Source organism: Helianthus annuus, chromosome 17, assembly GCF_002127325.2.
Source record: "Helianthus annuus cultivar XRQ/B chromosome 17, HanXRQr2.0-SUNRISE, whole genome shotgun sequence".
NCBI classification, from domain to species: domain Eukaryota; kingdom Viridiplantae; phylum Streptophyta; class Magnoliopsida; order Asterales; family Asteraceae; genus Helianthus; species Helianthus annuus.
The window spans coordinates 17,168,453-17,181,854 of record NC_035449.2 but is presented as its reverse complement, the minus strand read 5'-3'; the positions used below and the strand labels follow the sequence as shown (position 1 = coordinate 17,181,854).

The 13,402-nt window shown below is 33.7% G+C and overlaps 1 protein-coding gene across 1 annotated transcript; it reads right to left on the bottom strand.

The window, feature by feature from the left end:
* Positions 1-6,411: 6,411 nt before the first annotated feature.
* On the bottom strand, positions 6,412-7,475 carry LOC110938384. Its single transcript, XM_022180751.2, has 2 exons — positions 6,967-7,475; positions 6,412-6,733 (listed from the first exon to the last, which is right to left on the bottom strand). Exons 1-2 carry the CDS (start codon positions 7,135-7,137, stop codon positions 6,563-6,565), a joined length of 342 nt encoding a protein of 113 aa, XP_022036443.1. The 5' UTR covers positions 7,138-7,475; the 3' UTR covers positions 6,412-6,562.
* Between the last annotated feature and the right edge of the window lie 5,927 nt (positions 7,476-13,402).

The following is a 13,402-nucleotide window of genomic DNA, read 5'->3' as shown; positions in this document are numbered from 1 at the left end:
ACTGGTAGTACTTCTCAGACTTTAATTGGAAAATTAGATATAGGTGATCCATTATATCTGCATCCAAGTGATTCAAGTGCATTGACAATTGTTAATATCAAACTAAAAGGAACAGAAAATTATTATGTATGGTCTAGTGCTATGAAACTGGCTTTAGAAGCAAAAAACAAATATGGTTTTATTGATGGAAAATGTGTTAGGTCTGAGAGTGACTCTGTGTTAGCTAGTCAGTGGGACAGGTGTAATTCAGTGGTACTTACTTGGTTATAAAACTCTATATCTGAGGAACTTTTCTTAGGACAAGTGTTTTCTAAGCTAGCTTCAGAGGTCTGGACTGATCTTAAAGAGTCATTTTATAGGGTTGACGGTTCTATTGTATATGATTTGTATAAAAGAATTAATAGTGTTTCACAAAATGGTACTTCAGTTGCTGAATATTATAATAAGCTTACAACTATGTGGAAACAATTTGATACTATGTTGCATCTTCCTACATGCTTTTGTCAAGCTGCAAAAGATTTTAACGATTTTTCAACTTTAATAAAATTAATGCAGTTTTTAATGGGACTGGATGATGTTTATCAGTCAGTCAGAATAAATCTATTAACAAGAGAACCATTACCCTCTATTAAAGTGGCTTTCTCTGTTGTTTCAAGAGAAGAGTCACATAGAATGTCTAGTACTGGGTCAAAGACTCAGAATGTGGCATTTGTGTCTAGAACAAATCAATCTTTTGATCAAAAGAAAAGATTTAATAAAGGCTCTAATTCAAATCTAAAATGCACACATTGTAATATGTTGGGACATACTGTGGATAGATGTTTTGAGATTATAGGTTATCCATCTGGGTTTAAAAAAAGAAGTAATAATAACAATCAGTCTAGTAAATCTAATGTGGCTAGTGGTAATAAAAGTAATGTTGTTAATAATGTTTCTTCATCTGTGGGTAGTTCTGGATTTCCTTTCACCTCTGAACAGATTGCAAAACTATTAAGTTTAGTTGGAGAAAAAAGTGTGTCAGATTTCTCAGAATCCGAATGTAGAAGGTGAGTGTGTTAATATTTCAAACTTTGTTAGTTGTTCTAGCTCTGTTGGTTTTAATATGAATGGATGGATTGTTGATTCAGGGGCTAGTCAACATATGGTTAAAACAGACAAAGATTTAATAAATAGTGTTGATGTTTCAGAGTTTAACATAACTGTTAGTCATCCTAATGGCACTAATGTTAAGGTCTTAAAAATTGGAGATTTAAAATTAACAAATGAGTTAATATTAAAAGATGTCTTCTATGTTCCAGGGTATAGTGTAAATCTGTTATATGTGCATAGGTTATCAAAAGATAATAATGTCACTGTTATGTTTAATGAAACAAATTGTTTGTTACAGGATTCCAGTTCAAAGAAAATCCTGATGAGTGGTAGTCAAAATTGTGGCCTGTATTTTGTAGGCAATTCTGGTAATCTGCTTAATGCTTGTTTTAATAGTTCTGTTCAGTCTTTTACTTGGCATAGTAGGTTAGGACATCCTTCTGATCAGGTGTTAGCAGTATTAAAACAAAGTCTTAAAATTCATTCAAGTGAACATGGTCCATGTGATATTTGTCATAGGGCTAAACAAGTTAGGTTCCTTTTCCTTTAAGTGAACACAAGTCAAGGGCTGTAGGAGATCTTATACACTTAGATGTATGGGGTCCTTATAGAGTAACAAGCTATGATGGCTATAAGTATTTTTTTAACTATTGTTGATGATTTTTCTAGAGCAGTTTGGTGTTATTTTTTAACTAATAAAACTGAAGTTTTTGAAAACTTAAAGGTGTTTTATGAACTTGTGTTAACTCAGTTTAAAAAGAAAGTTAAAATCATTCGAAGTGATAATGGAACAGAGTTTGTAAACAGTCAAATGAATAGTTTCTTTAAAACCAAAGGTATTTTGCATCAAACAACATGTTCCTATACACCACAACAGAATGGAGTGGTGGAAAGGAAACATAGACATTTGTTAAATACTGCTAGAGCCTTGATGTTTTAGGGTGGACTACCTTTAAGGTTTTGGTCTGATTGTGTTTTAACTGCTGTATATCTTATTAACAGGTTGCCATCATCTGTGTTAAATGGTAGAAGTCCTTTTGAAATGATGTTTAGTTTTAAACCCTCATTATCTCATCTTAGAAACTTTGGATGCTTGTGTTTTAGTACTATATTGCATGATTCAGACAAATTTTCTTTTAATGCTGAAAAATGTGTTTTTCTTGGTTATTCAAGTTTTAAAAAAGGATATAAATTGTGGAGTTTGGATAATAAGAAAATATTTTTTTCAAGAGATGTTAAGTTCTATGAAAATGTCTATCCTTTTAAAATTAACAACCTATATAATCAAGAACTTACTGTAGATAATCAGCTGAATCATGTTAATTTTTTTGACAATGTTGTATCTGAAGTTTCTAACATACCCGATGATGAAGAGGGTACAAATGGTGCTCAAGATCCTATTAGTGATGATCAGCAACCATTGTCTCCCTCTACATCAGCCCCTGTATCAGGTGCTGAGATGACTCTGCAAACTGAACAGGAGGGCAGTAGTGGACAGGATACAAATGAGAGGGCAGAGGACACTATAGGGTCAAATGTTGAGACCAACCAATCTGAGGGTAATACTAGTGTTAGAAAATCTTCTAGAAGTACTGTTTTACCTAGAAAATTTGGTGATTTTGTTGTTGAGGGTAAAGTTAAATATGGAGTTGAAAAAGTTGTTAATTATGCAAACTTGTCTTATGAAAATATGTGTTTTGTTGCTTCGTTGAATAAAGTAGTTGAACCTACCTGTTATAATGAAGCTGCTAAAAACGATAAGTGGGTTGATGCTATGAATAGTGAAATGGAAGCCTTATATAGAAATAATACTTGGGTATTAGTTGATCTTCCTAAAGATAGAAAACCAATAGGCTGTAAATGGGTCTATAAGGTAAAATATAAGGCTAATGGGGAAGTTGAAATATATAAAGCTAGATTGGTTGCCAAAGGGTTTAACCAAAGAGTGGGGCTTGATTTTGGTGAAACTTTTTCACCGGTTGTCAAAATGACTACTGTTAGAATTGTGTTAAAGTTGGCTGTTAATAACAACTGGCCATTGTATCAAATGGATGTTAATAATGCTTTTTTATATGGTACATTGTCTGAAGATGTTTTTATGACACAGCCACAAGGCTATTGTTCAAAAGATGATAAAAAAGTGTGTAAACTAGTAAAATCATTGTATGGGCTTAAGCAAGCCCCAAGACAATGGAATGAAAAGTTAACTTCTGTGTTAACTGCTATGGGGTTTGTACAAAGCATTTGTGATTATTCGTTGTTTGTGCTGTCAAAACAAAATGTGTTTGTTATTTTGCTTGTATATGTTGATGACATTGTCATCACTGGAAATAACAAGTCTGAAATAGAAAATGTTAAACAAAGATTAAGAGAAAGTTTTCATATTAAAGATCTTGGTTTGCTTAGGTATTTTCTAGGAATTAAAGTGTTATATACTGATGGTTGTATTTGTTTGTCTCAACGAAAGTACTGTCTTGAATTGCTAGATGAGTTTGGTTATTTGGGTTGCAAACCTGTTGCAACACCAATTGAGCAAAGTTTTTTGGTTACAAGTAAATGTAAAAGCGATCAGAAAACTTTACAAAATGTTAATGGTTTTCAAAGATTAGTAGGAAAACTGATATACTTGTCTTTAACTAGGCCTGATATCAGTTATGCTGTTCAGTTTTTAAGTCAATACATGCATAGTCCTACTCAAGTCAATCTTGATATAGCCTTAAGATTATTGAGATATTTAAAATTATCTCCTGGAAAAGGAGTTAATTTTAAAAAATCTCAAAATATGGTTATAACTGGATTTGTGGACTCAGATTGGGCTAAATGCCTTAAGACCAGAAGGTCAGTTACTGGGTATGGCATTTTTTTGGGAGAAACACTTGTTTCTTGGAAAAGCAAGAAACAAAATGTTGTCTCTAGGTCTACTGTGGAAGCTGAGTACCGAGCAATGTGCTCAGCTACCTGTGAAATTATGTGGATTATCAATGTTTTAACTGAGTTAAAGATTTCATGTAAGTTGCCTTTTAAATTGTACTGTGATAGCAAATCTGCTATTTCAATCTCTCAAAATCCTGTATTTCATGAGAGAACTAAGCATTTTGAATTGGATCTACATTTTTTAAGAGAAAAAATTGTTGCAGGTATTGTTGAGCCTGAAAAAGTCAGTAAAGAAGTGCAGGTGGCTGATATATTCACAAAGGGTTTGAATGCAAACCAACATCAAACTCTTTGTGAAAACTTAGGTCTTTATGACATGTTTGCCACATGAATTATGGGGGCATGTTAAAATAAGTAGCACATGTTAATTCATGTTGCAACATATTTTGTTACTTGTTATAAAGTTGTTATAATGTTCTAACTGATATTGTGAGATGTATGCAGCACTTTATATTCTTGAAGGGCTAAGTTGTAATATTCTAAGGGGTTAAGTGTACAACTGAAGACTTGAAGGTTGATACTTAAAATGAAGATATTTTTGATATAAAAGGGGCTTCAACAGTGAACTCGTGTTACAATCTGGAAGTTTCTTTCTCTTTCATCTCTCCGGCGATTAGGGTTTGGTTGATTCAGATCATTTTGAAGATCTGTGATGTTTGTGGTTGTTTGATCTCTTGTGAGATCTATTCTGTATTGTTGGTTTGTATAGATCAACTGATATACATCAGTTGATCATCTTCTTTGTTGTATTGTTTCAGATCTCATCATTTGTGAGATCTAGGGTTTCTGGGGGGGTGTTTTCTGGTTTGGGAAATAATAAAAGTTTTGGTCACCTTTTGTCGCTATTTCTTTGCTGTTCTTGGTTTATTGTGATCATCATACCATTTTACAGTTAGGTATGAAACGTGTCGTTATCATCCATACATTATACAGCGTGGGACAGTTGTAGACTTTTAATTCAAACATGATTTCTTTGAATATACAATATGATTGATAATGCACCAACTAAATGTTAATCATGAGTAACAAAAGATAACTCTTTTCTTTTTTTACCAAAATTAACCTGTGAAACCGACCGATCCATACTCTTTTGAGCTTCCTCAATTTCTTCTCATGACCCGGCATGTAGACAATAATTCCATTTTTTTTAAACGTATACTTCATTAGACAGACACCGAACCCAAACACCGGGACGGGCACTGATCAACTATAAAAATTACATGAAAACAAATTTACACTAATCCGAACAAAGGATCGATTTATACTTTGATAGTTGGATCTAGTCTTAAACCAAAGGTATCCCAATGATCTAACTTCACTAAAAATGTCTTCAACCTTGACTTGTTTGCCCGAAAATCTCGGCTCGTTCCTAGCCTTCCACAAACACCAACACGAGACAATGACAACGCCTTGCAAAGCAACTTTCTCAGCAGCCTCCTTCCCACAAAAATTGTGCATCTCTAGCAGGTATCTAAATGAAAAGGCGTAGAAATTTGGCTCACGACACCACAAACTAACCTTATGCCATAACACGGTAGCCAAAGCGCACGACGTGAACAAATGCTCGACGAACTAACCTGATGCCCACTACTACATAAATAGGCATTTGCTACGGCCAAATCCGTAGCAAATCCGTAGCAAACACCCTTTTTGCTACGAATTTGCTACGGATTTGGTCCGTAGCTACAAGTCCCGTCGCGAATTTATTTGCTACGAACTTTAGCTACGGAAATTACGTTTGCGACGAATTTAACTACAAAAAATTACGTCGCTAGTTTAGCCACGAATTTGCTATGAAGAAGGTTGCTACGAAATTTCGCTATGGGTTTTTAGCTACGGATGTTTTTAGCTACGGATATTTTTAGCTACGGTTGTTTTTAGCTACAGAATTGTTAGCTACGTATACTTTTAGCTACGAATATTTTTAGCTATGGAGTAGTTTTGCTATGAATAATGGCTATGATAATTTGCAATGTTTTTGCTATCATTTTTGCTACAAAATTTAACTACGAACTTGCTATGGTTTGGCTACGAGAATTTGCTACCTTTTGCATTTTTTTGCTGTGAAACTTGCTACATTTTTTGCTATCGGGTTCGCTAAAAACTTTAGCTACAAATTCACTATGATTTGGCTACAAAATTTGTAGGCTCTTGTTACGATCTGCAACGGAATTTTGTTACGAATTTCGCTTGAATTTGTTTTGGAAATTGCTATGGATATGAGAAGGTATTTGCAACAAATTTAGCTATGCTCTTTGTTTGGAAATTTTCAAATAAATTTCTTTCTTATATTGTTTTCTATTTTTCCTTTATAAATATTATATTCAAATCTTATAAATATAAAAAACTAAAACTAAAAATAAATACTCAAACCATATAACATAATAGTAAACATAACAATAAATATTAAAAACTCATATTAAAAGATCCAAATCATCCAAACATAACTGAATGCAACACGATAAAAATCCAATAATTCAAACATAACCAAACCTAACACGATAAAGATCCAAATTATCTAAAAGCAATATAATAAAATTCAACGCATTTTAAGTTGGTGGCAGGTTTTGTGGCGGTTTTTTGAAAACATTTGAATTTTCGCATTCATTTCGACATACAACCTCGCAACTTCTTCAATTATCTCCATCATAACATGTTTCTTTATCTTATCTTGTTCCAACTCCGCTATTTTTTCCATCAACCGTTCCACCTATAACATCAAAAGCAAAAATAACCCGTTAATATCCATTATGACACCTAATAAGTTTTGACACATCATTACATATTATAACCAAATATAACCTAATAAAAGCTATTACACCCATAGTTATAGAACATTACAAACAAACTAACTCCGTATAAACTAATTCATTTAAAGTACCCATTAATAATCTTTATCACATGAAAATAGACTTTTTTTCTACTAAAAGAGTTAATACATACCTCATCGTTGTCACTTCTCTCTTGTGCACCCATCATCACGACACGCGAGGCAACCATAGTGCTGATCCCATACATTCTACCCTTTTTTTTTGCCTCCAACAGTTTGCGACAACAATTCCATGTCAATATCCGGATGCAAGCTGGTATCCTCTCCATATTTGTCGACAACATATAATAAGTGTACAACTACATTTGTTATGGCACGTTATAACAAGTTATAACCAAAGTACAACTTTATAAAAGGCATTTTATCTAAATATGAGATGTTATAACACATAATATACAATTCTAACTCAATATAAGTAAATTCAATTAAATAACTCATTAATACTCGTCATAATAAAAAATATAGACTTTTATTTACGAAAATGAAATACAAACCACATCAATTCTTCATGGTGGATACGAACTACGAGTATTTGGCATTGACGGTGCATCAGTCATCACGATATAGGAGTCCTGGTGTTAAGTCTTCTCTATAATTCTCAATTAACATATTTATTATATGTTACATGCTGAAAAAATAATGCATTAATAAGTTTCTTTCTTTAAAGCAAAGTGCAAGAAAATATTATGCAAAGCAATATATTTCGAGGATAAAGGAAGATGTGAGCACAATATGTAAATTAAAAAAAGTCTAAAAAATGCCCTCGAGATCAATAAATTCATTTCTTTAAAAAATAAAAAACTAATCTTGTGTAGGCATACTATTATGAAACAAGGTTGTTCCTCTCTAATTCAGCCATTTATCTGTCATTCAAATCCATAATTCAACTTCAAAAATACAGAAAATTGATATAAGATCAAAATCAACTACAAAAAACAAAGGAAACTAATATATTAAATGAAAATAATATAAGATTAAATCGATTGCTTTTAGTGTCATAGTATTTCATATTTAATATTAAATTTTTAGATGGGACTCAAGTTTGTTGAAGCTAGGCATAATTTAAACATTAGCGAGCCATTCCAAGTAGCACAAGAGACATGGCTTGTTTACACCCCCTACTTATAAAACAGACCTATGAAAAATCTAACCCCTTCAAAACTGGTTAGCAACTCACATTGTTAAAGAAGCAATAAGATCAACATTTGAGAAGCCCTGGCCAACATGAAACGAAAAAGAATTAGATGAGTCAATAAAAACATCCAGATGGTGTGCAGCTTCCGTGTTCAACCCAACAGTAACATCAACGAATCTTATTAATGTACCGTACATGGAAATAAACATCAATTCTTAACTATGAAAATTCAAATCAGAAAAAAATTAATTTCCTTATACCTTGGGGTTATTTGCTTCAGAAGAGTTGATGATCACTACTAAAAACTATCATTTACTCTTTTCAATTTCCTTATTTCCTATGACATGCACGGTCGTTTCGATCCCGATGGCGGAGGTACAATAGCTCTGTACCAAATGAACCGATCAAAGGAGCTAATTCGGTTGCAAAGATGCAATGGTGGTCACAAGAGAGTCACATGCTACCCATGCCGAAACAACGATCAAGACTATTGTCAACATGTAGTTAACCTCCATAACGAGTCTCCTCTCTATCCCATCATCTTTGACGCATCCTGCATCTTGCAGTAGTTTTAGCGGGGGAAATGAGAGAATAAAGAAAAACAATGATTTAAGTGGGAAGACTAAAATTTTGAAAGATAAAACAGGGAATTTGGGGAATATTAAGGAGGGAACGGTTGAAATTAGGGGGAAATTAGATCGAATTAGAGGGAAATTAGAAATTTCGCGGAGGGGATATGAAAATCAACTTTCTTTTTAATTTATAATTAAAAAATTGTTAGGTGTACCAGTCAAATTATAATTTATATAATATTTTTATTAAAGTATAAAAAATACGTATACAAAGTTACAAAACATACATGTTTATTAAATAAAAATATATATATATACACACACATACATGTGTGTGTGGAATGTTTAAAACGAGAACTCACTTGAGTTGGGAAAACCGTAAGAACTGTTTGATTTTTTTTAAATTCACAAAATGTTTTAAAAATTATATAACTTTTTCAAAATATATATATATATATATATATATATCGTATACGAAAATCTACATCAATGTAAACAATTAACATAAGATTAGCCCGCGCAGAATGTTTTTTTTTCTATGTTTTTAAATTTTATTTTCACTAGCGTAAGCGATCAAAAACCTGACGTAAATGAACGCTATGCAATTTATTATTTATTTACTTTGTTTATAGATTTCTTAGTTATATATTCATTTACGTTTGTGGAAGAAAATGGGTAAAAATCGCACGAAAAGTAGGATTTTCGTCGGAGTTCTCAAGTTCTCTCAACTCGAGGGAGTTCTCATCTAAACTGAACCTGATCATATATCTATATTATACATAAATTGTGATAGTATATGTGATCATGCCATTTCCCGAACACATACAACAAACGACCATGAGTGGCACACAAAACGGCGCACGGAAGCCAAACTTGAATTTGACACTAAGACATTACCTATTGCCATAGGTTGAGGCTATTGGCCCAATCTCGGATGAATATTTCCATGCGAGCATGGTATATAGAGATTACCAATCTGAACACTGTTTTCGGTATTTATGATATTACGATTGGATTAGCGATACGATTATATTGTGCTTACATACTTGAGCTATGTTATCAGGTGAGTTTCATTGTCCCCTTTTCTAAATTGCTTTACTTGGGGTGAATTACATGTTACATTGTGAATGCACTAATGTCTATCGCCTCCGTCAATCCAGTTCGTAGCAGAGAATAGAAGAAAACGTGATTTTATTGTGAAATATGTAGTGGAAAAGGCAAGGTGGCAAACTTGTAAATAAGGGAAATCCCTTATGCCTTGGCCTATAAATAGAAGCCTTATGTTTTGCAATAGAAACTTTTGCCATTTGCATACTTTGGAGAGCTTGGATCCTAGAGAGAGAAAAGGCAAAAGGTGATTCAAGGTTCTTATACGATTTCATATATTCAGTAGAATCACGTTTGTATTATGTTCTTGTGTTCGGTCCACACATGTGCACGGATTCCGCACGTCGTACGTGTCGGTTCGCAATCGTTCGTCAATCCAGTTCGTAGCAGAGAATAGAAGAAAACGTGATTTTATTGTGAAATATGTAGTGGAAAAGGCAAGGTGGCAAACATGTAAATAAGGGGAAATCCCTTATGCCTTGGCCTATAAATAGAAGCCTTATGTTAGGCATTAGGAACTTTTGGCCATTTGAGAGATTTGGAGCTTGGTGCTTAGAGAGAGAAACTAGTGCTCAAGGTGATTCGTGGTGCTTGTACTTGTCGTATACTCAAAAGAATCACGTTTGTATTACGATCTTGTGTTCGGTCCACACACGTGCACGGATTCCGCACGTCACACGTGTCGGTTCGCAATCGTTCGGGAGTCAAAACCGGTCCTACATACATATGTACATACGTACATACTTGCACGTGAAAATGGGATTTGATGTGAATTATCTGAGTTAGCAGTAACACACAGAAAGTCCCGACAAACACAAGTGATTATCTGTAGGCCGGTCAATGTGAAAATAGTACTATTGATTTGACAAACTCAATTGTGATGGCACGAATGCCATAGGTTCTACTGCAATTGCACATGTTCATGCACATACGTTGAACACGCTATGGGGTGTTAGCCATAGCTACTTGGGGCAGTGACGTGGTGGATGGACACCAATGGATTGTGAACGAACAATCAAGGATTCACATGTGGGCTTAGTATAATTACATCACATGTGCTAAATCCGATGTACGTACAATCTGATTGATACGAACAAAACTTTTGAAACTCACCAATTTTTGTAGTTGACCTTGCAAAATCGTAACTTGCTTTTTAGGTAAGGAGAAAGAGGAATAAGAGATGAATGTGCTAGTTGATCCATTTTTGCTTTTTAGATACTTTCGTAGATAGACGCATGCCTGCTAAGGATTATCTGCTTTTGGAGATGAACTTGTACAATATACATTAGCGTGTAAACGCTAATGTAAAATAATGCAACGTTTAGCGTGTAATACAATATCTTCATGAACAATTTGTTTGTGCCATGTGTCTGTTGCACCCCTGTATGCTTCGCTATCAGTCAGGATGTGACAGATTTCAATTAGCGTGTGAATATATTTGGTATGTTTGACAAGGTGTTAAAGTTGAATAAAAAACGGTTGATCATGATTTATTAGGCAATTTCCGGAATCACTGGAAATTTGGGTTGGGTTCGTCGATGAACTGGGTAGCAGGGCGGGATAGATTTGGGTTTTTAAATGATTTTGAAAATGGTAAATTAACAGTGGTTCATCGGCTGGTGTAGGTGATGGTTGAGGGGTCCGACTTTGTGTGATTGAAGAAATTGGTGGGGGTGGTTATAGAGATGGGTGTGGTGAGATTGATGGTGGTGGTATGGTAGTTATATGATGGAGGCAAGGTGGATCGGGGTGGTTGCGATAGAGACTGGTTGCGTTCAAGATAAAGAGGAAGAAAGGGTAGGGGTGGGGTGGGTCCCACATGTATTTTTTAAAACTTTTAATGTTTTATTTTTGCTATTGATTTTTCTATTGTATATGTTATTAATTTTTTTAATATTTCTTTTGTCCATTTTTGCTTATAGATTTTCTTACATGTTTTTTTTTCTATTTTTTTAATATTTATTTTGTTAGTTTTGCTATCACTATTATTAAATATTTTTTTTTTTGTTTTTGCAAAGTATTTTGTTATAGATGTTGCAATGGATATTAGTAAGTTATTTTTTGAATACTTTTTTTCTTATTTTTGCAATGAATTTTTCTATTGATTTACTACAGATTTTGCAACGCTAGTTTTTAAGAATTTTTCTAGATTTTGCTATCAGTTTTTCTTTGAAGTTTATTTACTTACCGGTTTTGCTACCGTTTTTTTTTTTTTTTTTTTTTTTTGCTATGAATTTTGCTACCACTATTATTAATTAATTTTTTTTCAACGTATTTTGCTATGGATGTTGCTATGGATATTAGTAAATTATTTTTTATATACTTTTTTTTTCTTATTTTTGCAATGATTTTTTCTATGGTTTGATACAGATTTTGCTACGTTAGTTTTTTTAAGAATTTTTCTAGATTTTGCTACCAATTTCTCTATGAACTTTATTTACTTACCGATTTTGCTACCGTTTTTCTCTAAACCTCAGTTAGTTAGCTTTTAAATATTTATTTTTATGATTTAGCTATGGACTTTGCTACCAATTTTACTAAGTTTTTTTATTATAATTATTTTCACAATTTTGCTATCGATTTTGCTACATATTTTATTTTACTTTTTTTAGTTTATTTCTAAATACTTATTTTCAGCATTTTGCTACGGATTTTGCTACCGGTTTTGCTACATTATATGTTCTATATGCATTTCCACAATTTTGCTACGGATTTGCTATGAGTTTTGCTACGAAATTCATTTGCGACGGAAGTTCATAGCTAATCCGTAGCTAATTTGTAGCAAAATGTGTTCGTAGCTAATCCGTAGCTAACTCGTAGCAAAAGTTGCCACCATTTTTTCACGTAGCAAAATTTCATAGCAAATGCCTCTTTTTGTAGTAGTGGCCATAAGGTTTGACAGTGGCGTAGCTTTTAAGGGACGGGGGGTTGAATCCCCTCCCCCCCGAATGTTTCGGTTAGAAGTGTAATATTTTCGATTTTTCGCTCGAAAGTTTTAAAATTATATAGGTCCGCCCCCGCCAATTATTTTGCTTAAAAGTCCCCTACCCCTACCAAGTTTATTGTCAGAAATATTTATACATATTTTCGTATTGAGTTTTAAAAAAATATGAAGAACGGGCTATTAATAAGTTTTATAATTGTTTATAAACTTTAAGTAAAGTTTGTTATTACTTTATGCGCAAGACATTCCAGGCCCAAGCCACTAATCATGTTGAACCCCCCAACACCCACCTATCGCCGCCTTTTTCCCCCAACGGATTTCACCACCGTCCCGACGACATAACCACTCAACGCCACCACGTGGAGGCCACCGCTGCAGTTCGCCGGAGGAGGGCAGCCGCCACCTTTCTCTCTCCATCGGTTCGTTCGATCTCTCTCTCTTTCTCTCGTATGTGCAGATGTGTATGCAGATTCTTGTGTGTTGGATAAAGATAAAAGATGGGTGCTAAGGTTTGTGTAAAAGATGATAAAATGAGGAGATGAAGATGATAAGGTGTTTAAATACCTAGGGTTTGGGTAGGTTAGGTTAGGTGGGTTGGTGGCCCGTATCACGTATACGAGCCCGTCTACATCATTGTTTCTCGCGTTAAGTAAATCCGCTATCAGATAAATATACTATTTAAGATATATTTACTAATTTAAATAAAAGCAAATGTGTATAACTTATATATATACACATGTATAAGAAATATGGGTATAGAATTTGTGGCAAGGCGTCGCATCATTATAAAT

Coding starts and splice junctions, on each gene's coding strand:
- LOC110938384 (XM_022180751.2), bottom strand. CDS start 7,137: ATGTTGTCGACAAATATGGAGAGGATACCAGCTTGCATCCGGATATTG. Junction 6,734..6,966: donor AGAGAAGTGACAACGATGAG/GTATGTATTAAC, acceptor TTGATGTTATAG/GTGGAACGGTTGATGGAAAA.